General features: G+C 38.5%; 2 protein-coding genes across 2 annotated transcripts in view; both read left to right on the top strand.

The window, feature by feature from the left end:
* LVRN (laeverin) overlaps window positions 1-19,349 on the top strand; it is a 128,387-nt gene extending 109,038 nt beyond the window's left edge. The window contains exon 20 of the mRNA XM_081287221.1: window positions 19,232-19,349. Within this exon, the coding sequence (XP_081143347.1) occupies window positions 19,232-19,261 (30 nt within the window). The 3' untranslated portion in view covers window positions 19,262-19,349. The remainder of the gene's footprint in view (window positions 1-19,231) is intronic.
* Window positions 19,232-24,317, top strand: ARL14EPL (ARF like GTPase 14 effector protein like). The gene is made up of 3 exons (XM_081287253.1): window positions 19,232-19,349; window positions 20,938-21,077; window positions 24,001-24,317. Exons 1-3 carry the CDS (start codon window positions 19,254-19,256, stop codon window positions 24,221-24,223), a joined length of 459 nt encoding a protein of 152 aa, XP_081143379.1. The 5' UTR covers window positions 19,232-19,253; the 3' UTR covers window positions 24,224-24,317.
* The last annotated feature ends 648 nt before the right edge of the window (window positions 24,318-24,965 follow it).

Here is a 24,965-nt window from a genome sequence, read left to right on the forward strand (position 1 = left end):
ATAACTTACAAGTCCTGGACCCTGGAAGCTCATAAATACATAAAAAGGGGCTCTAAGCATGGGGTCTGAAGGACTTCTGGGTTTTCTACCCCGGTGCAGTGATCACCCTATCACTTAGAAATGGCCACCAATTTTACCATATCTTATGAGAGATCAGAACAGGTGGTCCACGCCATCAGTTCCCACAGCAGGAGCCGTACTGGATGATGCCAGGCATCTCAGGCCTCATTTAGGACAGTGTCCTAAGAGTGCCCCATAATGAAATGCATATATCATGCCTTCCAGCAACTGTTTCTTTGACTTATCAATAGTGAGCAGGAGACATTCTTACTGGTGGTGTCAGGATGTTTGAACGCCTGTGAATGGCAGACAGGTGAGGATATTAGCCCAAGAATTAAATTTTTCATCAGGTTAGTGTTCTTCTTCATCACTCCCCCCTAATACATACCCCAATTTTAGAGAAGATATCATATTATAAAGAAATTCAGAGAGAAGTCATGACCTACCCAATTAGAAGAAGGGTAATTCAGTAAAGAAGTGTTCAGTAGGAGAGGCACTCCCTATGTGAGCCCCTGTGGGACATCCTGGGCTGTGGGCCATGTCCACTTTGCCTCAGCTTCAGAAAGTCCCATCAGGTAAGGTGTCCATTAAGGTCAGTCAGGAAAACAAACCAGGTTAGTTTTACTGTTGTTCTTGTTTATTTATTTTAACAAAGAGATTTTAATGTTAGGGATCTGTTAAACAAGGAAATGAAAAAGCAAAAGAAGAATCCTAAATTATAGTTCAGAAAGTAGTTCTCACCCCTATGACTGGAGAATAATGGGCAGTGACAAGAGTAATTAGAATATGGACATTTGAGTAAGGGAGTATAAGATTTTCTGATTTGTTTGATTTTACCCAGATATCTTTATTCCAAACATCTCTCCCTCCCAACCAATGCCCCAGTTCTCACATTAGGAATTTGGCAAAGCTGTGAATTCATCATGCATTGTAATGATACTTCCTGAAGAGAGCTACAAGAATGTAGGGATTCTTTTAGACTAATTAATTGTCTTAGAAGTCCTCTAGTTCTCTAATCATGTCTTAGGTCATTTTGTGTTGCTATAACATATGTCTGAGATTGGGTATTCTTTTAAAGAAAAGAGGTTTATTTAGCTTACAGTTTTAGAGGTACAGAATCCAAGATTAGGGACCCCAACCATCAGCCTCTGATGAGTGCCTTTGACTATATCAAAACATGGTAGATTACAGGGCTGGTGATATAGCTCAGTCAGTAGAGTGTTTGCCTCTCATGCACAAGGCCCTGGGTTCAATCACCAGCACCTCATACACACACAAAAAAGTAGATTACAGGTGATATGATATGGGGGGAGGAGAGAGAAATGAAGAAGGAAGGAAAAAGAGATAGATCACACGGCGGCAAGAGAATGAACCAAGAAAGCTGAACTAATAACCTACTCTTGTGATAATGATCCTGTTCTGTGAGATCTAACTCTCCCACTAGTTGAGATGGGCATTAATCCCCAGTGACTTAATTACCTTTCACTAGGCTCCACTTTTCAACATCCCCACTCTGGGGACCAAATTTGCAGCACATAAAACTTTTGTGGACAAACCATATCCAAAGCAAAGCAGACCATGTTCTGAGCTGGTCATTTTTGTCCTGTGAGCACTTCAGTTTACTCATAAATATCATCACATCCCACAGTTCTTCCAGGAAGAGTGGTTAAATGTAGCACCACTTGTTCCTGAAGGCACATTGCTTCAGTAGGTACAGTTGGCCCATTTAATCAAGAGTTCAACTGTGCCTTTAAACAACTGAGGATCAAAAACATTTTGAAAAATTGTATCTGTATTTGACAAGTCAGACTTTTCCCTTATCATTTCCTAAGCCTTACAACTATTGTGTTTACCCAGAATTTATAACATACTAGGTATTATAAGTAATCTAGAGACAATTTAAAGTATGCGGGTGTGCCTAGGTCATATGCAAATACTGTGCCATTTTACATAATAAATTTGAGCATCTGAAGAATTTGGTATCCAGGGGTTCCTGGAAGCCATCCCCTACAGATACTGTGGATGACTATATCTCATATAATCAATCACAGGCAGTCACTGACCAATCATGATGGCACTAGGAGGCAGGATATGTTCAAAAATAAAGGAATGACCAAGCCTAAACTCAAAACCCATTCTTGAGAAACTATTTCCTAGGATTATCTATTATCATTTAGGATCCAATAAGGAAATCAGAAACCTGATTGGCTTTATTTATTTGTTTATTTATTTTGACTGAGAGGATTTAATATAAGGATTAAATCCTTATATTATTGCTAAGTGGAAAACTGACAAGACAAAGAGTAACACTGAGAAAACACTGAGATAGGACCAGAGAGAGGCAGCTAGAACTTGCAGGGCAGGAGCAACAGGGAGGAGGTGGGTTTCAACCTGGAAGTTAGCATGGTTGTCTCATTAATATGAATATAATCTAGGAATATGTTTAGATTATTCACAAAACTATTCATAAAGCAGCCCTGAGGCTCAGCAGGGCTGGGATCTAGACCCTGAGGGAGGGGGTTGGCTTTGCTGGTGCTGGGACTTTGGAAACTCCAAGGAGGACGCCTTGCAGTGAACTCAGACCTCTGGGGAGGGGGCTCTGGCTATCAGGCTGGCATCTCTGTGTGACACTCCACCGGGTCAGGGAGGTCAAGGGGAAAATCTTGGGAACTGGAATCCAACCGCTCAGGCAAGAAGGAAAATTCATTGCCCTGGTGATACTGATAGAAGCCAGATGCAAACAGAAAGGAGCAGGCCAGCCCCTTCTGCCTCCTCCAGCCCTTAGAGCCCCTCAGTATCCCCTGTTGGCCAAGCAGGCAAAACCAAACTGGTTTGCAGAGTCTCAGTCCTAAGATCATAAAGTGGAGAATGAAAAGGTGGATTTAGAACAGAGAGAGAATAGCTTAATATGCAACTCAGGTCAATATAATTGTTCTGATTGTAACACACTGGCGAACAGAGGCTTAAGGTCACAGTGCTAGCAGAGGCAGGAGCAGAATTTAAGTCTACTGTGAAACCCCATTCACTTTTTTTTCTTTATCTGTTAAGACACGGTTAAGGTGGTATTGCATGTCAAGAAGGCTTCTCTGAAAGTTTTTAACCCACACACATGAAAAATATAGGGTGTCAAGGAGGAAGCTCCAGGATGCAACAAACATTTCTCCTGAGAAAACATTCCAAGAATAATTTTTATAAGACTAAATTTGGACTTGTATTAAAAAGAAACTTTAAGTAAAGAAATTTAAATAGTTGTTTCATTTACATTCAAACATTGCCAAACATATTTTTATGAGATTTCAAAGTTCTAAAATGACCAGCTTTAGACTATCAAATGACTATCTGTTGTGTTTCCTACTTGCAATCAAAAATTAGAGTCTATAAAGGAAGTATTGTCTAAGGATATTTAGTTGATCTAAGTAAACTTTGTTAATATGAATATAATCTATGAATATGTTTAGATTATTCACAAAGCTATCTGTAAATGAAATGCTGAGTCTCATGTGGTTTCTATAAACAATATATGACCATAAAATGGATTTAAGTGAGTCCAAGGTTACAAAATCAGAAACTTAATACTCTATAAACTCTAATTTCAAATGTCAAATTTGGGAAAAACATTAGCATTAAATTTATGGATACATTTCAAATGTCCTTGTTGGTGGTTTTCTTTAAAAGCAATCAATGTTTTTTTTTGTTGTTGTTGTTTTGCTGATTATGTGTTTTCTATTTTTAATATGCAATCTCTCTCCTTTGAACTTCCCTTTTTTTTTTAACATTAAAACGACAGTTTTGCTCTGCATTAGTGGTTTTCTCCAGGGACCTCTTGGAAGTATTTTTGGAGTCTGTAAATGTATAGTCAATTCTTAGTTATGTCTGCCACTGAAAGGGCAGGTCTGGGCTGGAACAGACAAGTCCTCGTTTGGCTCTTGTACTCCATGCCTCAGTTCAGTTAAGATAGCTACATTTTTTTTCTGGGTTTCAGGTGCTGATGTTTTTTTAGAGAAATGCCTTTGTTTAACAGTGTTTGAGAACTCAGTGGACTACGTGGTCATATGATTCAGTGTCATATGAACATGCAACTTATTCCTGCCTCAGCAATTTCCTATGCAGACCATCCTGCTCTGCAGCCTCTGTAGGTCTCACAGAGCCCCCTACTTGCCTCTGAAATGACTCCTCTTTGACTGAAGAAGAGGTGGATGAATCATACTTATTGGAGATGATAATCTCCATTTTGGTTAATCCCTGGTCACACAGAAACGTGCTCTTCCTATTAGAAGTTCATTGGACTAGACATGGGGGATGGAAGAGAAGGGAAATAAGGGAAATAATAGGAAAGACAGCCAAATGAGTTGGACATATCTTTTCTATCCTCATATATAAATATATGACCTATGTAACTCTATATAATGTACAACCACAATAATGGGATCCTAATTGGAAAAAGTGATACTTAGCCTATGCATGTATAATATTTCAAAATATACTCTACTCTCATGTAAAAAAAGAAGGCTTGAAATAAGGTTCTTTATTTTTTTTTCCCCACTGGGGTTTTTGCACCATCTGCTGGACATATTTATTCTGCACATACAAGACAGCTGCACTGTGCATTAGTCACAGAAGCATGTTTTAAGATATTTAAAAATTGTGAAATATATGCTTATAATAGGAAATGGGTAAACATAGAAAACAGAAAGTATAAAACAAAAACTCAGAGATATCTACTACTAAGATCTAATAGTATTTCCTAACACACAGGAATAGGTTTTCATTTGTGTTTAAATACAAATTTGAGATCAGCGCTACATTCAGGTTATGGCAACAGGAGGAACATGGGACATGTTTCAGGTGAGGTTCGTGGAGTGGTGCTGCTCTCTGTCCCTGTTGTGTTGTTCCTTCGGGCTTCCTTTGCCTTTCCTGCATAGCAGAAGCTTTACATTCCAATTTAAGAGGCGAAGGTGAAGGAGAGGTAGGGGTAGCACAGTGGGTTAGGTTGTGGAAAACCAACGTACATGCTCAGACTCACAGAAAACTGATCACTAAGTTACTATATTCCCAGTGAAAAAAAAATGTGTCACTAATCCTTTTTATTGGTGGATATGCACAAGCACGAGCTTGCTAGGTGCTGTGGTGCTCACCTTAAATGACATTAGTATCCTGCCTGGAAGTGATATATTTCTGGTGGGGAAAGCAAAAAATGTAAAGAAGTACAATTGTCCCTTTTTATCAGATGAGAATATGTTCCATGACCCCTGGTGGATGCCTGAAATCTCCAAAAGTATCAAACCCTATAGGTTACTTGAACACAAGCATTGTGATACCATGACAGTTGACCCAATAACTGAGATGGCTATGCAGCATGGATATGCTGGACAGAAGGGTGATTCGTGTCCTGAGCAAGAGGGAGCATGATGGCACAAGATTTTATCACACTCCTCAAAATGGTATAAGATTTAAAACTTATAAATTGTTTATTTCTGGAATTTCCATTTAATATCTTTAGACTCTGGTTGACCCAGGGTAACTGAAACTGGAAAGAGAAACCTCAGATAAGGGGAAGTTTATCTGTAAACTCTAAACAAGCTTGGAAACATAGAAGCAGGGTGCTTATTCTAAGTGGGCAGGTGATGGGGAGGGTTTCATAGTGACGATTCTAGACATGCACTGTGAGGAGAGTGTACCTGAGTGTTGGAGGTGAGCACATTCTGGCAGTTAGTGTCAGGTTAATGGACATGGGCAGTGAACGTGAGGCTGGGAAGGTAGCATTAGGTCAAGTCATAGAAGGCCTGAAAAATGCTGAGGATCGCAAAGTACCTCAAAGGTTGTGGTGGAGGAAAGTGGCACAGAGAAATATGAATTTTAAGGAGGATAACTAATGGTAGCAATATGTGAAGATATGAATAGCTGAAGGAAGAGAAACCAGGTTAGGGTTAGAAGTTGGCCTCATAAATATGGAGGGTGTGAAGCAGATGAAAATTCAGTGCACCTGAGAAAACAGCACAATCTGAAAAACACCGTCTATGAATAATTACTTCTAAATAAAGTGGAAATTGGCGCCAGCCATGAAAGAAATCTGAGCGCAAACATATGGGTCTGTGGATCATTAACAAAATGCAGAACCTTCCAAAATCAACTAGCACACCCTGCAAAGCCAAACCTGCAAACTTACTTGGAATTGCAAACCCCAGACAGGCTTTCCATGGGACCCTTGGACTGACAGACTTCATGGGGTACAGAGGAAATGGAGCAGAATGAGGAAGCATATGGATAACCCAACCTTCTGTTATGGTGGCAGGGTGAGGGCCAGCAGCAATCAACTATGAAGCTGCTGGTCTTGATCAATCAAGAGGACTCAGACACCCAGATTCATCCGTGCACCCATAGGGAGAATGAGTCACAGGTTGAGACTTATGTCCTGAACAGGGTTGGTGGGAAATCCTAAATTCAACCCACCTAACTGCTCACTCTCTCCAGGTCATTCACCCCCAGCCCCAGGCCTGCCTCCTCCTCCTCCAACCAGAACCCGTTGCTGGGCTCCTTGCAAAGATCACATATGATCTGAAAGGGCCAGAATGGGCCCTCTTCAAAATAGTGGGGAAAACAAAGAGAAGAACATGTATGTGGAAGAACAAAAATACCATAAAGCAGAAGGGAATATTGAACAAACTTCTCCACGGAATGAAAACATTGAGAAGACATTTCTTCTTTGAAAGCAAGAGATAAAATCAATAACAGAGATATGATAAAAGGAGAGAGGATTAAAAGTAAGCTGGGATGGCAGAGGCAAAACCTAATAATATATCTTTTATCCTTAAATGCTTACATTAGTGGGGGGAAAGGAATGTAAACTAAGGAGCTAAGCCTATATTTTAAGACAGCAGAACATACCCCAATATATAAAATCTGCTGAAAATTATGAGAAACATATGCAGAAAAACAAAACTAAAAGTTCTTTAATGAGAAATCTCTAAGAGAGAAGGCACAAATAAACAATTATGAATAAAAAGGGTAACTATAGATACTACAGACTTAGATGACAGCACAATGATATGGTGGGTGAATTCATGATAATAAGTTTGGACACTTTGGAGAAATATTTAAATTCCTAGAAAAATGTAATCTAACAAAACTTTATCACAAAGAAAAAAATTTAAATCCTCTACATTCTCAGATGTTTCTGATCAATAAAGTGTATAGATCTTTCTTTTTGCAAATAAATATATTACCACAATATCAATTCACCACAATATCGTTCTAGTGGTAATATCATACTGTATTATTTTGTTTGATAAAATGGTAGCTAAATGCTGACTCTCAACAATTCTACAACCTAGCAATAAATACAATATTTGTTCTTGTATTTGCATGTGCGTATCTGTATGAAGATCTTCATCTTTCCTCAGAACAAATTCCACAAAGAGGAATTGCTGGGTCAAAGAAGATACCTATTTTAAAGCTTTAGTTATGTAACAAATGGATGTAGTTTTCATTAAAGGAGTGACAGAAGGCATTCCTGGAAGAGAGAGTAAGAGGAGCAAATCTGGGTATAGCAAGTGAAAAATGTGTCCTGAGAGTGGGGAGGTACTCCATGAAATAATAGGTGTATTGTGATACCAGAAACTCATACCACTAGCCCAATATTGGCATAATAGTAATGGCCAACATAGTAAGAGTCATAGTAAATATAATAGTAGTAATGGTTAAAATAATTCAATTATTTGGTGTAAAACTATTAACTTGCATATCATAATCATATACCACTCACTGTTTAGGTTAGAAGTTGTGTGAAATAATTTTAATGATTTTCCAAATGGAACTGCTGGAAGTCCTGACAACACTTACTCCCTCTTCATTGTCTCACTTCATCTGCCAGCCAGCCACTCTAATTTTGTCATTGGGCTGATACTCTTTAGAGTCTATATTATCACACAGAAGCTCTTGCGGTGCACTTTGGGGTTTAGCATTATCATAGCCAGGACAACCCCTCACATCCCCAATAAAACTTTCTGAACTCTGTAGGCTTCTCCCTACCTTCAGTCATTATTTAGAGCAGCTCCCGCTATCCAGAATGCCTTCTCTGTTCCCTTCCTATCTGGGCTTTTCCTGTGCACTTGGAAGATGCTCTCGGGTAGAACTCCTCTAGGGAGCCTTACTTGGCAAGTCTTCCCAGGGAGAGTCCACCACCAGTCCTAAGCTCTCCACTGGTCCAGCAGTGCCTTGAACATTTGCATTGCACATCCTGTACTGATTTGATTACATATCTCCTAGGAGTAGACCTTAGAGTTCTTTGAAGAGAGAAACCATGTCTTATTGGTCTTTAAGTGCTTGCCAAGTGAGTGAATGATTCAGTCACACCAACTGATACCTCCAGAGCTACTGTGATAGCTGAGGCGATCAGCGCCATGCACTTCTGGACCTACACCCGGGTCCCCACTAGGAAAAGAGCAACTCAGTACAGGTTCATAGCAGAATAGTGCTTAACCAACAAAACCCACAGTGAGCCTGCAGTCATAGGATCCAGACAATATGGGGTCTTGTTAGAGAACTGGAAAAGCCCAGTGAGAGCTATTCAATAGCTTCTGAAGAAGACTTTTAAAATTTAGGAGATAAAACTAGAATGTTTCTACTGCAGCCCTCTATAGATGCTCATGGCTCTCAAAGCCAGTTACTTTTTAATTATTTCACAATAAACACCCCACATCATATCAAATTTATTAAAATTATTTGGCCACAGTAGCAATTTTCTTATATCCTCTTCTTTCTTACATAAGGGTAGTATACAGACAATTCTGTCTTACAATGATTCAACTTGTGATTTTTCAACTTTATGATGGTGGGAAAGTGATATGCCATTTTTATTTAAAATATATTTTTGGAATCACAATCACTTCACAGGAATCTCCTTTTTTTCACAGCTGCATAGAAAGCTTACTTTAGGTCTTGGATTTTGTTTTTTCTAGGCTAATGATATGTGACATATTCTCTTGCGATGATGAATAGCAGCATTCCTGGCCAAGACTTTTAGCCAATTGTGTGTTCCCAAGGAGAAAAAAACTATACAATGTACCCTATTATTAAGATGCAATGTTCATCAGGTTAGGTCTAGTTCCTGCATTTTTCTAATTCTAAAGATCAAATCCTGGACCTTTTGCATGCTAGGCAAGTGCTCTACCTCTGAGCAACACCCTCAGCCATATGTGCATTTCTTAACTTACAATTGGTTTATTGGGACATAACCCTATCATAAGTTGAGGAACCTAAGTACAGTAAATATACCTTTATACTGTGCATTTTTATTTAAAATACATTTTTGAAATCACTATCACTTCATAGGTATCTCCTTTTTTCACAGCTGCATAGTACTCCTTATTTGTTGTACATGTGTGGATTTACCGTAGGTATTTAACCACTCTCCTATGTATGGGCATTCTAGTATTTTGCAATTGCAAACAATACTACAATGAATAAGTTTATAAGTTGGATTACTTGAAGTACAGTGTATATTACAAATTAATATGTAGATAGCTATGAACTGATAAAATAATACAATTCATAAGCAAAAGATTTTTACTTTCAGAATTAATAGATAAACTGAGGAGTTTTTAGCATGTGAATCCTTTATTTGAAAAACAACCAATTTTATATTAAATTCAACTTATTCTCTAACAAACCTGATAATGTCTACAGAGAAAAAATATATAGTTTCTCTATAAATCATGTCAAAGGTGCAATAAATTCTAGACTAGAAAATTTAATGAGGCATTATTATTTCTGAAGAATACCATTTTATCTTTTAAAATGAAATTATAATCTTTAATAGCACTATAAATTTCTTCAGAAGATTCACCAGTTAAATCAATAGTTCAAAACTATAAGGTTATGCTTAAGAAGTTTGTAAATGACATGGGATAATTATTTTGTATGACATTTAAGTTGAAAAATAATAGAAAGTTACAACTTTGAATACTGTGGAGTACCATTATTGCTTAGCATCTTCATTATGATAATTTAAAATATATTTCTGAATTCATTTGAGTCAATGCAATTGAACAAATGAAATTGGTCTTCTAAGGAGAAAGGTACATGTCAGATTTAGAGGTAGTCCTTATGAAACTCAATATGTTCATTTTGTTTTTAATTTTTTATTTTGTTCTAGTTAGTAATACCTAACAATTGAATGCATTTTGACACATTGTACACAAATGAAGCACAACTTTTCATTCCTCTGGCTGTACAAGATGCAGAGTCACACAAGTAGTGTAATCATACATGAGTAATGTATGTACTAAATTATTCATGTAATAATACATGTAATAATGTCTCATTCTACTGTCCTTCCCCTCTCCGCAGCCCCACCCCTCCCTTCACTCCCCTCTGCACAATCCAAAGTTCCTTTATTCATCCTTACCTACCCCAGACTATGGATCAGCATCCATTGATCATAGAAAATATTTGGTTTTTGGTTTGGGGGATTGGCTTATTTCACTTAGCATGATATTCTCTAGTTCCTTCCATTTACCTGCAAATGCCATAGTTTCATTCTTCTTCATGGCTGACGAATATTTCATTGTGTATATGTACCACATTTTCTTTATCCATTTATCTGTTGGAGGACATTCTAGGTTGGTTCCCTAGTTTAGCTATTGTGGCACCTTCATTTTTAAAAAATATGTTTTTAGTTGTAGATGGACACAATACCTTTATTTTATTTTTATGTGGTGCTGAGGATTGAACCCAGTGCCCTCCACAGGCGAGGCGAGCACCTCACCACTGAGCTGCAACCCCAGCCTGGCACCTTCATTTTTAAGAAGGTTTTTAATGGTACTTTTCTTGGTTGGTTGCCATTTTTATCCTCTAGCAGATTTTCCTCCACCTAGTTTTAAAAGCTTTTGCACTTGGCCCTGATGTTCCCTCTTTCTCAGTGTTCTTATAGCATCTTGTGGAGTCAGATGGGTGAAGAGTAACTTCTGCTGACGATGTAAGAACAAAGCCAAAACTTGGCCAATGAGTATGTTTTTGTAGAGTGTGATTATGGAAAAGTCTGGTAGGATTTTTACCTGCTTGGAGTTTTATTAATGCTTAATTTGCAAGAAGGAACACACTTTTGATTATTTAAAATGTACCCCAAAATATAGAAGTGCCTTAATAAATGTCAAGTTCAAGTAAAAGATATTGCCTCTTTGGAAACACCTTAACATTTTGCATCATTGCCAGACAAATTGCAAGCTCCTTTCACTGATGATTTTCTTTTCCTTGTTCCTTGCAGCAAAAGTAATTAGGAATGGAATGGTGGTTTTTACCCTATAATTCACAAATGAACAGGGCTGGTATTAACCTGACAGCAAAGTGGTTTTAATGACTCACAACACAATATCTGAATCCTGGTGGCAGAGGACAATGTTTTGAGGGTTGTAATTTAGAGATTAATACATTTCTTAGACACAGTTTATAAACATGGTTTAGTTTTCTCTTGGGACCACAGTTTTTTTTTTCCCCTGACATAATTTTTAGCTGATTATGTATATAGTGTGCTATTTATTTATTTTTATTTTTTTTTAAATAATAAAACAAAGTATTGAAGAATGATTTTATTATAAATTATATAAATTGATTTATTTGAATAGACAGTACTTGCAATAAGAATTACCATCCAATTTGGTTATATTTACATATAAAGTTTGGAGATTTTTCAGATCTGATATTTCTACACATTTATACATCTATTTATACTGAAATATAAAACTAGTCCAGGGGCAATTTGGTGTTAATATTAAACATTTGAAGTTCAGAGGTGAGATTGAGCCATGTGGCCAAAACTTAGGTCTAGATTAATTGCTTATGTCGAATGGAAGATTGGAGAGAAAAGAGCTATCATTAACTGATTCCAAAGCGTTCTAGAATTGACTCCTGGTGGAAGAAGGAGTTAATGCTCACACTCGCCCCTCCCCCACCATGATTATGAAGCATTAAATTGTAGAAGCACCTTGGAGGCCCTATGGTTTTTCCCTTGAGGGTTCTATGGTTTCCCAGCAAAACAAAGAAAATAAAGCAGCACAGTTTCTCTTTCTTTGCAGTATTCCTTCCTTCTTTTCATCCAACTTAAAGGTATGTGCACTTTCTCTTTACCACCCCACTGCTTCGGCTTTACCAGGTGACTCTTACTAAGGAGCAGGGAGCAGTAGAAATGCGGCTGTCGATTGAAATGATGCATTTTAAACCTGATGCCCTCTGAGGTTGATGGAGAAAGAAGAGGTAAAACAAGCCTCCCAATGCTGACCTCACATATATGTTGTTAGATTAATGTGTTGTGGTTAAGAACGGAAGGTGACTAGGGTTCCTTTATTGTTCCTTTATTGTAATGAAATAAAGATGAAAACTAAGAAATGAGCATGGGAACACGGTAGGGATCTAGGAGAAAGAACTTCCACACTTGAGTATTTGAGAATGAGTACTTTTCAAAGACATCTCTCAGGATAATGCTAAAAATGGCCTAATCCTCTGGTGTCATGAGAGAGTCTTCCTCTCCTCCATCTCCATCAGTGGGGCAGGGTAAACAGATAGGTCTCTTTTGTTCATAATCCTTAAAATTGCAAAGAAGAATTTGAGTGCATGATTCAAGCCATCCGTATTATGAATAAGGCATAGTTTGGCCCTGAACTATAGAAACGGATCTATAACTGACCCAGAAGGACCCTTGAAGGTACCAGATTTGAAGTTATACTAGCTTGCTGCAATCAAGCCATTAGTAATAGAAACTGCATGGTCCTATTGTGTTCTTCAGGTTATCAATTTCTCTGCTAAGAGTACTTTCAAATTATTTAAAATAAACCATCTGTGTTTTTACATTATTTTATATTGAGCCACAGATGTGTTTGTAAGAGAGTGTGTGTGTGTGTGTGTGTGTGTGTGTGTGTAGTATGTAGAGTACAGGAAAATACAGCTCTAACAGTGTTTCTAGGAATCTATGGCTATTGTAAACAGTTGTTTCTAAAGCATTAAACTTATTCATCCAACAACACACTCGAAAGATTAGATAAAATTACTTTAAATTTTTGTGGACAAATGGCAATGGAGAGTTTTTTCTTTTAGAGGTCATTGAGCAATCTTGTGGCTTAGAAAACAGCTGATGCAGCTGGGAGGGAGCAGCAAGGACTTAATTGGCTACCTGCACAGTGTTGTGTCTCTACCAAATACACCCCAGTGGGATTTGACTCCTCGGCTGTCAATTATCTCAGTGACCCATCTTTTTAGCAACTACAGGAACTAAGGGTAGAGACAGAATGAGATTAAAATAGCTTGATGCTTTTGTCTGCTATGAATGTCTGTGTATCTTGTTTCTAAATAGTTTTCCAGAGATGTTTTACACATAGTGTCTCTGAATAAATGACTTTATCTGCTCCTGAATAAAAATAGAGGCCAATTTTTGGGCCAGAGATAAGCTGGATACCTTCCTTGTTTTGGTAATTTGGTAGTGTTCTTAGGGGTTATGATGGAGGGCTACTCATTTCATCCTACTCAAGACACAGTTTACATAAAATCAACTGTACATGCCAGGGTGCCCTAAAGATGAGTGTAAGTGATTAAAGTGTGAGTTAGGTTGCCTGGTGTTCCCTTGATGGTCTGTGCCTCACAGTGAGGGTTGGGATAGAAATGATCTGGTCTGCTTTCCTCTGGTCTTGTTCCTGAATCTTGCACAAAGAGTACAAGTTGCCAGGCTGTGTAATTCTGAGGCTTAAAGGTAAATATCATCTCTCCATCATAGATAATTTAGTCATCATGGCTCCTATGCATAAGCCAACTACTTTATCTCATGCTCCACCTAAGAAACAACAATCTATTCCGTCCCTGAAGAAATGTCTGGCTGTGGAGAGCTATTTCAAAAGCATGGCACTTTTTAGAAGGAATTTTAGAGAGTCATTTAAGTATTTATGACTGCCATGGACCTATTTGTGCCTTGCCCTTAATCTACAGGATGGCAACCTTACTCCAATGTGACTAGATTTGGAGATAAGGCCTTTAGGAAATAAAGAAATCATAGGGTATGGACTGAAGATGTAGCTCAATGGTAGAGTACTTGCCGAGCATATGTGAGGTGCTGGGTTCAATTCTCAGCACCACCGTTAAATAAATAAAATAAATGTTCATCAACAATTAGAAAAAATATTAAAAAAAGAAGTTATAGGGTAGGTAGGTAGGTAATCCTACCTAACCTGGTAGGATTAATGAATGACCTTATAGGAAGCACAAGGCAAAGCTCCTACCCATCACTGTCTCTCCATACACCAATTAAAGGCCATGAATGGACTTAGAACGAAGGTGGAAGAGAGCTCTTACCAAAATCAAATAAGTCAGCCCCTTGCTCTGGAACTTCCCAACTTCCAGAGCTGTCTGTGCTTAAGCTACCCAATTTATAGTTTTCTGTTAAAGCTGCCCAAGGTGACTGTAAAAGTGACTTTCTTTTATTTGGACTTCAGAACCTAACCCTGAAGTCAGATGTGGTTCATGTGGCTGAGATGCAAACCTTTGCCCAGCATTTTCTCCTAGATGTGTGCTGCTGCAGAAGAGGGGAAGGGAGTAACTAGAGGTGTCCGCAGTGCCTCCTCCCCAGTCCCTTCCCATGCTTCTTTTTGAAAAGTTTCTGTGTGGCTGACATCAATTACAATTGCTCCCTCAGCAACATCATATGTAGAGATGGTGATCATCATCAAACCTTAAATCAGTGTAATATTCTGAAAACACCATAGTATTTGGGGTCAGACAAGTCTATATGACAAACTCATGTACCCTACTAGTGACTATGTGACCTAAATAATCTTTTGGGGTCTCAATTTCTCATGTGTTAAATAGGAAAAATAATATCTACTATTTATTTCACAGATTGTTGTGAAAATTCAGTGAAGGAATATATGTAGGAAGTTCAATAAAGTGTTTGGCATGTAGCATGTACCATAAGCATAATATCACATGACATTGAACACTGTCTATGTACTAGCTTTGGGCTTGCTGGGGATAGAGAAAGGTGTAAGAAAGCTGAAGACCTACTGGAAGCAGGAACTTGCATATAAAAAGGGAACTGACTTGCCGAAGTCTGGCTGGGCACAAAATCACGAGCCACTCAAACAGGAACAAACTTTATTTTGAAACTCCCGCCAATGCCCTGTATGCTCCAGGGAAATATGCCTACCCACACACGTGGCGTTCTTCCCGGACACACACACAAACAGGAATTCCCTCCTACCGGAATTCCCTCCTACCGCACTTTCCCAACCAATGGGAACTCTCCAGGAGTCCCTAGCAGGCCAAGGTGGACAGCAGGGGTCTAATATCTATTTGAATGCAGATCTTAACATAATCATATCATCTCAATGGCTTGCTGGCATCACCTTTCAACCAAAAATGCCATGCATCATTACTACTTGGCTATGGCTCTTAGCACTGTCTGTAGATCAAGCTGAATGTAACAACCAACATGTCTCCAGAGCTACTCAGGTTCCTGCTCATGGTGGAGAAAGGGGCTTGTGTCCAAATGTAGACTGAGGAACTCTTTCCTTAGGAACTCTTTCCTTTAGCTTGCTTGCTTTCTTTTCTCCTCCTCCTCCTCCTCCTTCTCCCCTTCCTCCTCCTCTTTATTCTTTTGTTAATTCCAGGGATTGAACCCTGCAGTGCTTAACCACTGAGTTAAGTCCCTAGTCCTAGTTTGTATTTATTTAGAGACAGGGTCTCACTAAGCTGCTTAGGGCCTAAGTTGTTGAGGCTGGCTTTGAACTTCTGATCCTTCTGAATCAGCCTCCCAATATGCTAGGATTATAGTGATGTACCATCAGTCTTGGCCAGGAAGATTGTATTTTTGTGAAGAAAAATGAAAGCTAACCTACTCAATGTACTTAGTGAAGCAGATGATTTCCATTCTGGCTACGTGTTCTCTTTCCCCACATGGATACCTAATTGCTTTATTTTAGGACCACTCTTAGACTAGCTCCTCTAGGAGTCTGTGTGCTAGGAGTTAGGAATGGGCCACTTGGGGGAGCCTCCTTTCTTTGTGTTGGACCTTATTTTTTATCATTTAAAAGCAATCTGACAAAATGTTAGGGAAAAATTGAGAGTTTGTCAAACTGATTTCACATTCTTTGCATCCCTGTCAAATTCAGTAACTCAGGATATGCTACATGGCCTCCAGTCATGTGCTTGGAGATGAGCATCTTCCACAGCCTGAATGACCCTGAGCTGGGAAATGTCATTTTCATCACCAATAGCAGTGGAGATGATGGCAGTCGATTACACTGCCCCTTGGCAGGGACTCTGAATCTTCTTTTTGTATTGTGGACTCCTTAGGTTAACAGTGACATATATGGATTATTTCCCAGAATGATATTTTTAATGATATAATATAAAGTCTGTAAGATTACAAAGGAAACTAATTAGCTTAAAATACACTTATCAAAATGTTATGATAATAACATGCACTTAATTAATAGCCAAACAATAAGATCTAATATCAAGTCTAAGAACTATAATAATTTTATTTTTTTTCTCTTTTTTTATTGGTTGTTCAAAACATTACAAAGCTCATGAAATAATTTTAAATAAGTAATAAACATTAATGAAAATTTGTATATACATAGCAACTCTAATTGACTGATAAAATCTATGGTTTCTTACTCAACAAGGTCACAGATACTTCTAACACTACTGAGGCATGTTGTTTACATTATCATAGATGGAAATGCCAGAATTTCACTTACGGATTAATGGAAACAAATATGTCTTTTTTTTACTTATCCAAGTTCAAGGACCACCTGTATTGTCCAGTTAAAAATCTCTGCTTTAGGAATACCAAACAAGGGAAAAGAGAGAATTCTGAACCTTTTAATTACTTTTCCTAAGACCAATATTTTGGGCTCACAATAAAATCTAATTACATTTCAGTACCCGGTGAAATTATATTATAATTTTTTTGCATTATTTGAAATGCAAAGTAGCAAATTTTCTCCTCATATCTTTTTACAAAGGACTTAAAGTGCCTTGGGCAGAGGGTTTGCATAAGATACTCATTTAATGGAGTGCAGTTAAATCCCAGACCATTTCAGGAAAAGTTCTTGCTTACAAAGATGCTCATAATATTTCCAATGAGGAGAAAAAATGTTATGTGAAGAAACTAGAAGGTTTGGGACCCCTTTTTGGATATGTTCTTGAAAAGTTCCACACGGAGTCTAAAAGAGAGATTCATGGATAAGCAATGGCCTCTTAGGAGGCAGAGGGCCAAAGTTTGAAGTTGAAAGATTCAGATAAGTAAGAGGTGGAGAGATGCTAATGGGTGCAGTGAAGTCAGGTAGCTGTTAGCCCAAGTATAAGTATGTGCAGTGATGAGCTCAGGCAGGTAGGGTATAGAACACTTTGATAGACATTGGCTAATATACACCAGTGATGGTGGGATATTATTGGCAAAGAGGAATCATTGCAGTCTTTTAATAGGAAGACAAATAAATTTCTGTTTAAGGAATGTTAACATGACCAGAATGTATTTGATGAATTAGGGGCAGGAAGAAAGTGTGGACAATAGTTTTAGGATCAAATGGCAAGACTGGGTAGATAAAATTATACTTACTTTCCCTATCCTAATGTTTCCCATAACTACCTAAAGATGGAATTTGCCTGGAGAGCCTATAATGATACAGATTACCCCTGAAAATGATAGCCCAAGTAAGTCTGGGATTCATCAAGGAAATTATGATTTTTAAAACAGCTTCATATGATTTTATCTTCTAACAGTTTGAAAAATACTTAACAGGAATGTTTGATCAGATCTGAAAACTTGCATGTGGTAGTGTCAAAGTAAAAATTACTCTGGACAAAGTATAATTTTTAAATAGGCAAGGAAGACTATTCGCAGCTGTCATAATAAAGGACTGAGACCAGAACTCAGTATGAACTTAACTCCACTGAAACAGAGGGTGGTGGGTTCTCAAGGGCTGAGATCAACTACTTGAAAAGAAATGGAAGACAGAAAGGGGTTTATTGGACAATGGGATGCATCAAGTACATTGTATTATTTTGCAAATGTCTTTGTGGCAAGGTTACTTGTGTTTGCTAATTAGTACCTAGTCAAAATTAGACTCCCATCCTCTGATGGAGACAGGGGAGAAAGGGGCACTATCTTCCTTGATTCAATTTCAAAGGGATAGTTTCCAGGTACTTGAGAAAGACAGACACGGGTTATAAAATGACATAAAATGGGAGAAGATTTACAATCCAAAGGGAAAAAGAAAGAGTTCATAATTGCACATTTTCTTAAGTAAATGCTTCTAAAGGAAAAGGAGGTCAAGGTTCTATTATCAGGAAGAAATCTGTCTAAAATTTAGTGAAGCTTGAGGTCACCTTAGTCAAGGGTAATGTAATGCCACTACTACCACTGCTGCTGCTACTATTATCATCAGGGTAGACTACTCAATAGAGACTGGAAAGGAAGAACCAGTGTTAGGACTATCAGAAAAGAAATATCAACATTCCTTCCTAGCCTAATGTTGGGAATTAGAAAGTGGGATACAGAGGATATAGACAAAGGTGTTGTCCCTTGACTCAAAGAGAATGAGGTCCAGTGATAGAAATGGAATTTCCAGCTGTCTGGGAGAGATGTGATGCCAAATGACCCATGTCAACATAGTAGAGCATAACTCTTCGGTTCCTTTGGGAGAAATAGCACCTGGTAGTCGGCATGGTAGCTGATGGTAAGTAGGGAGAATGGCAGGGCTTGTGGAGACCTCTGGAGCATGGTGTTTCCTGATAGAGCACAGCAGACGAACACTGCACTATGCATTCAGCATCAGCAATGTGTGGGCTATACCTCAGTCACACAGAAGTCACACACCCACCCACCCACCCACACACACACACACACACACACACCCTGCATATATATTGAATATGGTATGTATACTGAAGCATTTTGAAGCAAACTACAGGCATTTTATCAACTGGGTATTATGAAAACCCCTCACCTCCCATTTAGCCCAATTACACAGGAAATTTGTCAGAAAACTTGTTGGAGGGGGTCAAGGCTTTTAAAGATAGCCTGGGAATGATGACTGAAGAGGTGACAGCTGAAACCCTGGGAAGAGATGAGATTTTCAAAAAGTTACTGGGGATATATGACATTAATGTTTTTGCTTCTTTTCAGTTACTCTTTTTAGTGATCAGAAATGACTGAGAAATCAGATAAAAATAATTCCACTCGAGAGAGACCCACAGATCGAAGTTCTCCAGAGAAAATCTGTCAAATTGGACAGAAGCAATTGGTATGATACATGGATTTTATGATTCCATATTGTTTGGTGAGTTCCAAACTTGGGGATCTCTGAGATGCTGGTGGACTTAGTGCAAAGGTCGGTTCAGTCAGGACTCCACCAGATGGGTCTCTGTGCCAGCTGTTGGACTGGTTTCACCTGACATGTCCTCTTTGCCTCTCATGTTCCTTCATTTTTATTCCAATGTTCTTTGTATGCAATAAAATCTCACCCTCAGAGTAGAATGCTTGAAAAAAAATATACTCAAGTATTTTAATTGAACAAACCCCTATTTTGGTCTCATTGTGTCATGGTTCTAAAGTTTGTATATATTGACTCATCTAATTCTTATCACAAGATACTACTATTGGCCCCATTTTAAAAAAATGGGAAACTGAGGCTTAGTGAAGTAGGAACTTGCTCAAGGCACACCACGGGCAAGCAGCAGAGCTTGCAAGAGCTAAGCACCTAGTACTTAGAAAGTACTAGGTGTTACCTGTTTTGTAGCTATACCTAAGTGCAGAGCTGTTACATAAGCTCAGATCTGTAAAACAAACCCATATATACACAACTAAGATGAAAATTTCAAAGAAACATATTATTTTAGATTGCCTAAACTATTATATTAAATAAATTGTAGGAGAGCCTATGAGATCCTGTTACTCATGTTACAATGAAACTGTCCTTTTGTCTCCATGTTTAGTGTTTCCAAGTATATGCCAGCCTACATGTTTGGGATACCCAGATTACTTTCTCCTAAAATCCTTCAAGAGAGCGTTCCCTTCCCTTGTGATATGTGTGCTGCATGTTTTTTTTTTTAAGTCATCAGTATTTGATTGCTTTCTTCCCAATTAGGCCTCATTTAATTTCTAATTACAACCCCCCCAAAAAAAACTTCCGAAAATTTCCCCTAACACCCTAGAAAATAATTCTAGCAAGATATTTCCATTCAAATCTGGCTTTGACTAAGAGTGGATCCTCCAGGTGGCTGCGCTCTCACGTGAAGGCCTAGTGATGTCCACAGTCCCAGAACAGGCAGACCTAAAACTCATCCCAGACCTGGAGGGTAGGGCTGAGCATACTGTGGGTCCTCATTGGTTTGAGACTTTACATAGACATCTTCTGCTCACAGCTGAGGAAGGACCATTGGACCATTATTCCTTCATCCTTATCCATCAGAAAAATGCTATTTCTGATATTCATCTTCATCCTATTTGGAAAGGACCACCTGCTCACTATCAGTCTATAATAAAATTTACATCTCTTTGTATGAATTTCCTGTGGGGCTTGGGAAGGGTCCCTTAGATGAAGCTGACTGTGGTTTTTCATGTAAAAAGAAGTTTTGTGTTTCCCCATGATTCTTTTTTCTACATTTTTATTATGTAAGTTTTGTATTATGTATTTATTTGGAAACAATACCTAATTGGAGACTATTTATATCATCTTTGAAATGTAATCAGGTCAAATTCTTTGGGTTTTCTACATAAAACAAATATACTTTCATGCCATTATGATTAAAGTTACAGAAAGTTCTTTTGAAAATGCAAAACGAATGATCTAATTCCTACTACTAAAGCATTTTTGTTTGTTTGTTTCTCAGCAACAAATAGAAAGGCAGCTAAAATGCTTGGCATTTCAAAACCCTGGACCACAGGTAGCAGACTTCAACCCGGAAACAAGGCAGCAGAAGAAGAAAGCCCGGATGTCAAAGATGAATGAATATTTTTCTGTGAAACACAAGTAAGCCCATATCTCATTCTATTTTATTAGTGGGTTTATAAAATTTTCAAGGTCTCTCCTGGTATGGTGGCGCATTCCTGTATTCACAGCAACTCTGGAGCCTGAGGCAGGAGAATTACAAGTTCGAGGCTAGCCTCAGCAACTTAGCGAGGCCCTAAGCAGCTTAGTGAGACCCTGTCCAAAAATAAAAAATAAAAAGGGCTAGGGATGTGGCTCAGTGGTAAAGTGCCCTGGGTTAAATCTACAGTACCTGATGATGATGATGACAATTATTATTATTATACTAATAGAAATAAAACTCTCCGTTTCTCCTTGATTTTAATTAGATTGCCTCTTCTATGACTTAAAAATATCTAAATTAAAATAGTACTCCATATTCCTGGAAGTTAGCAAATATAATCTGAAACAAGAAATCAATTGAAAATAAAAAATCCCTGTACTATAGTAATAGCTTAGTAGGAAATGTGATTAAAAGTAACAAAGATGCATCCTTAGAAGGAGAAATAATGTCACCAAGGGAATGAATTTGGAATATTAAATGGGCGCAGTACTATCATTAAGATTGCTAGTGTATCAGAAGTAGAAACTAGTTGGGTGTGTAGCTCAGTAGAGAGCTTACCTAGTATTAAGGAGGCCCTTGGTTCAATCCTCACTACACACACACACACACACACACACACACACACACACACACATTAAGCAAACCAAAAAGAAAAATTGATAAGTTCAACTGCATTAAAATTAATAACATGGGGCTGGAGTTGTGGTAGAGCGCTTGCCAGGCATGTGTGACTGGTTTGATTCTCAGCACCATATACAAATAAATAAATTAAATAAAGGTCCATTGACAACTAAAAAAATACATATATATTTTTAAAAATTAATAACATATACTCATTAAAAATGCCCTTAAAACAGCAAAAGAAAAATCACAAAGTGGAAAAAGTTAGAAATCAGAATCTAAAATATTTAAAGACTCTTATAAGACGAAGATAAACATCATAATAGAAAAATAAAGAAAATAGTGAACCAACATTTCACAGAAGATAAAGCTAATGTGGATACTAAACCTCATCAGTACCTTCTGGAGAAGGGCCAGGTATTCCAGATAGGCAGAGTTTAGTATGATGATATCAAAGTTGATGAAGCTTTGGGGCATGAATTGAATGTTAAATGGTACAACCACTATTTAAAAACATCTTGGCATTTCCTATGTGTCTTATGATTCTCATTCTCATTCCTTGGTATATATTCTGGCAAAGTCTTATTACGTATAAGGGGAGACATGTTCAAGAAGTTTCATGGCAGCAATGTAACAGCAAAAACAAAGCATAAATAATTCAAATGACGTTCAGTAGTGGAAAATATAAATGACCTGTGCTATATTCATAGAGCAGGCTACATGTAGCAGTAAAAATATCTGAATAAAGCTAATCTGTACCATCATGGAAGAATCTGACATCATGGAGTAGGATAAAAAGGAAAATTACAGAAGAATATCTCAGTATGCTTGGGGATACATCCATACATTGCTTAACTAAAAGTTTAAAAAAGGACATGATCTTTCTATCAAGGTGCAGTTCCTGTTGGAGTGGTCATAGAGAAATGTAATGAGTAGTACCTGAGGAGGACTTCAAAGGTATAATTATCTATCCATAGAGCCTGTGTATTTTAGACACTTTTATATGTAGGGTAGTTGAGAATTTTATGAGAGATTGTATCATATGGGCAGGAAACCATAAAATCATTTTGATTTCTGATTAAAGGCTAGGGAGTGTTAAGTTCAGGCAAAGCAAGGAAAGGACAGACACTCTCCGTTTGTTTTAGGACCACCCACTCACTATCAGTTCTATAATAAAATTTACATCTCTTTGTATGAATTTCCTGTGGGGCTTGGGAAGGGTCTCATACCTTAGATGAAAATCCTCCTCAGACAACCCTGCGGAAGTGTTACATCATGCAGCAAGTACCCATGCTTTATTAGGAAAGGGGGACAGGGTGGAGCTATATTACCTCACTGAAGATGAAGAGGCCAGGTGTTTTGCCAGCTTGGAGACAAAGGGTACACAGGTACATAATTTGACCACACCAATGAAGGGCCAGCCTTTTGGACTTCAACTGCTAATAATGGATCTGAGTCGTATAGAGGTGTTTTTGTTATCTAAGGCTTTTTTCCATTAGCTTGGTTGGAATTACATATTTCAAAATGATTTGGTTTGGAGGGGATGGTGAAATTCTTATGAAAGTCTCTGCCCCTTGGCCATGTTGCAGTTACTGACAGAAAGCATGGGAATCTACAGCAGGGTGGGGACTCTGGTGGTCTTCGTGGTACAGAGTACCTTGCCTTCACTCAGAACCTATGATGTGGTGTCCTATCATCTCTGCCACCTGCATTCTCCCTTCCCACTGGGTAAAAGACATCAGAAAGGAAAGAAGTGGCACCTGTAGAATGTCAGTGGCAGAGTTTTCTTATTTAAATGATTATGACGTACTCACTGATAGTTCTCATTTTGAGTCATTAAAAAATGTAATTGCAAAAATATCAGAAAGAAGAGTATCATCTATTAGGGTAAATTCCATCAAGAATAGTTAAATTTTAAAGAAAAAATTGTAACACAGAAAGAAGTGTTAGTCAGCTTATTCCTCATAATTCTTTGAGGATTATTATGTTCCCTGGCAATGCTGGGAAAATGAAGAGTTACTCTCCATGACAAGCTGGCTGCACTGGAAATGGTTCAATCACATATTGACTGAAATTCCCATGACGTCACTGCCACCTACTGTTCTGGAGTGTTTCTGGGTCATTTCCAAGTGCTGTTCACTCAGACTGAAAGGATTGTGTATATGAAGTCACAGCACAATAATTTATTCTCCATGTTGAGGACAATTGTGCTCTCATATGAATGTCATTCTTTTCTTATAGAGTTATGAAGAAGTATGACAAAAGTGGCAGGCTAATTTGTAATGACGCTGACCTGTGTGACTGCCTAGAGAAGAACTGCCTGGGCTGCTTTTACCCCTGCCCCAAATGTAACTCCAACAAGTGTGGGCCTGAGTGCCGCTGCAACCGACGGTGGGTTTATGATGCCATTGTCACCGAATCTGGAGAGGTCATCAGCTCTCTGCCATTTAATGTTCCTGACTAGGAGCTGTTGAGCTCTTCTGGACTGATTTGTTTCTTCTTTTAAGTCAACCTTTTTCTTTTGGATAAATGTTGGGGTTTGCGCAAAATGTTGGAAAAACATCTGCCGCAGTCTGGCTGGGCACAATTCAGGAGCAACTTGTCAAAAGAAACTAACTTTATTTTTAGAACTAAAAACACCAAACACAACCGCTCCTCAGGAAAAACCCCTCAGAGCCCAACTGCCACCACCGGCTTCCCACATGCCTCTCACCCCCACACAACCCTCACCACCTCCCACAATCCTCCTGTTCTTGAGGCTGATTGGCTGGGTCGTGTGGGCGGAGCCAAAGAAGTCCCCCAATGAGCAGCTCCGTGGAGGAGCCAATCAGCTAGATGTTGCTGGGGCCGCTGTGAGCCAATCATCAGCTGGCAGTCTGAAGGGCAGGGAAACAGCCCAATGAACATCACCGCAGAGGAGCCAATCAGCTAGATGTTGCTGGGGCCGCTGTGAGCCAATCATCAGCCGGCAGCTGGAGTTTGTGGCAGCTGGAAGTTTGCTGGGGCCCCTTTGGCTGTGGCTCTCAACAAACATCCTTAAGACTAGAGTTCTCTCAAGCTGCGGAAGAGTGTTCGCCGGGCAATGATTCTATAAGCTTTAGTCTTCTCTCATTTTTTAGCTCGGAATGGAAGAATGTGACAGTGGATGGATCACAATCTCTCCCCAACACCCCCATTTCAATGCTGCCTTCAAATTAAAAATCCCT

Source organism: Spermophilus citellus, assembly GCF_964194105.1.
Source record: "Spermophilus citellus genome assembly, chromosome: 1".
Classification (NCBI taxonomy): Eukaryota; Metazoa; Chordata; class Mammalia; order Rodentia; family Sciuridae; genus Spermophilus; species Spermophilus citellus.

Coding starts and splice junctions, on each gene's coding strand:
- ARL14EPL (XM_081287253.1), top strand. CDS start 19,254: ATGACTGAGAAATCAGATAAAAATAATTCCACTCGAGAGAGACCCACA. Junction 19,350..20,937: donor AAATTGGACAGAAGCAATTG/GTATGATACATG, acceptor TTTGTTTCTCAG/CAACAAATAGAAAGGCAGCT. Junction 21,078..24,000: donor TATTTTTCTGTGAAACACAA/GTAAGCCCATAT, acceptor CTTTTCTTATAG/AGTTATGAAGAAGTATGACA.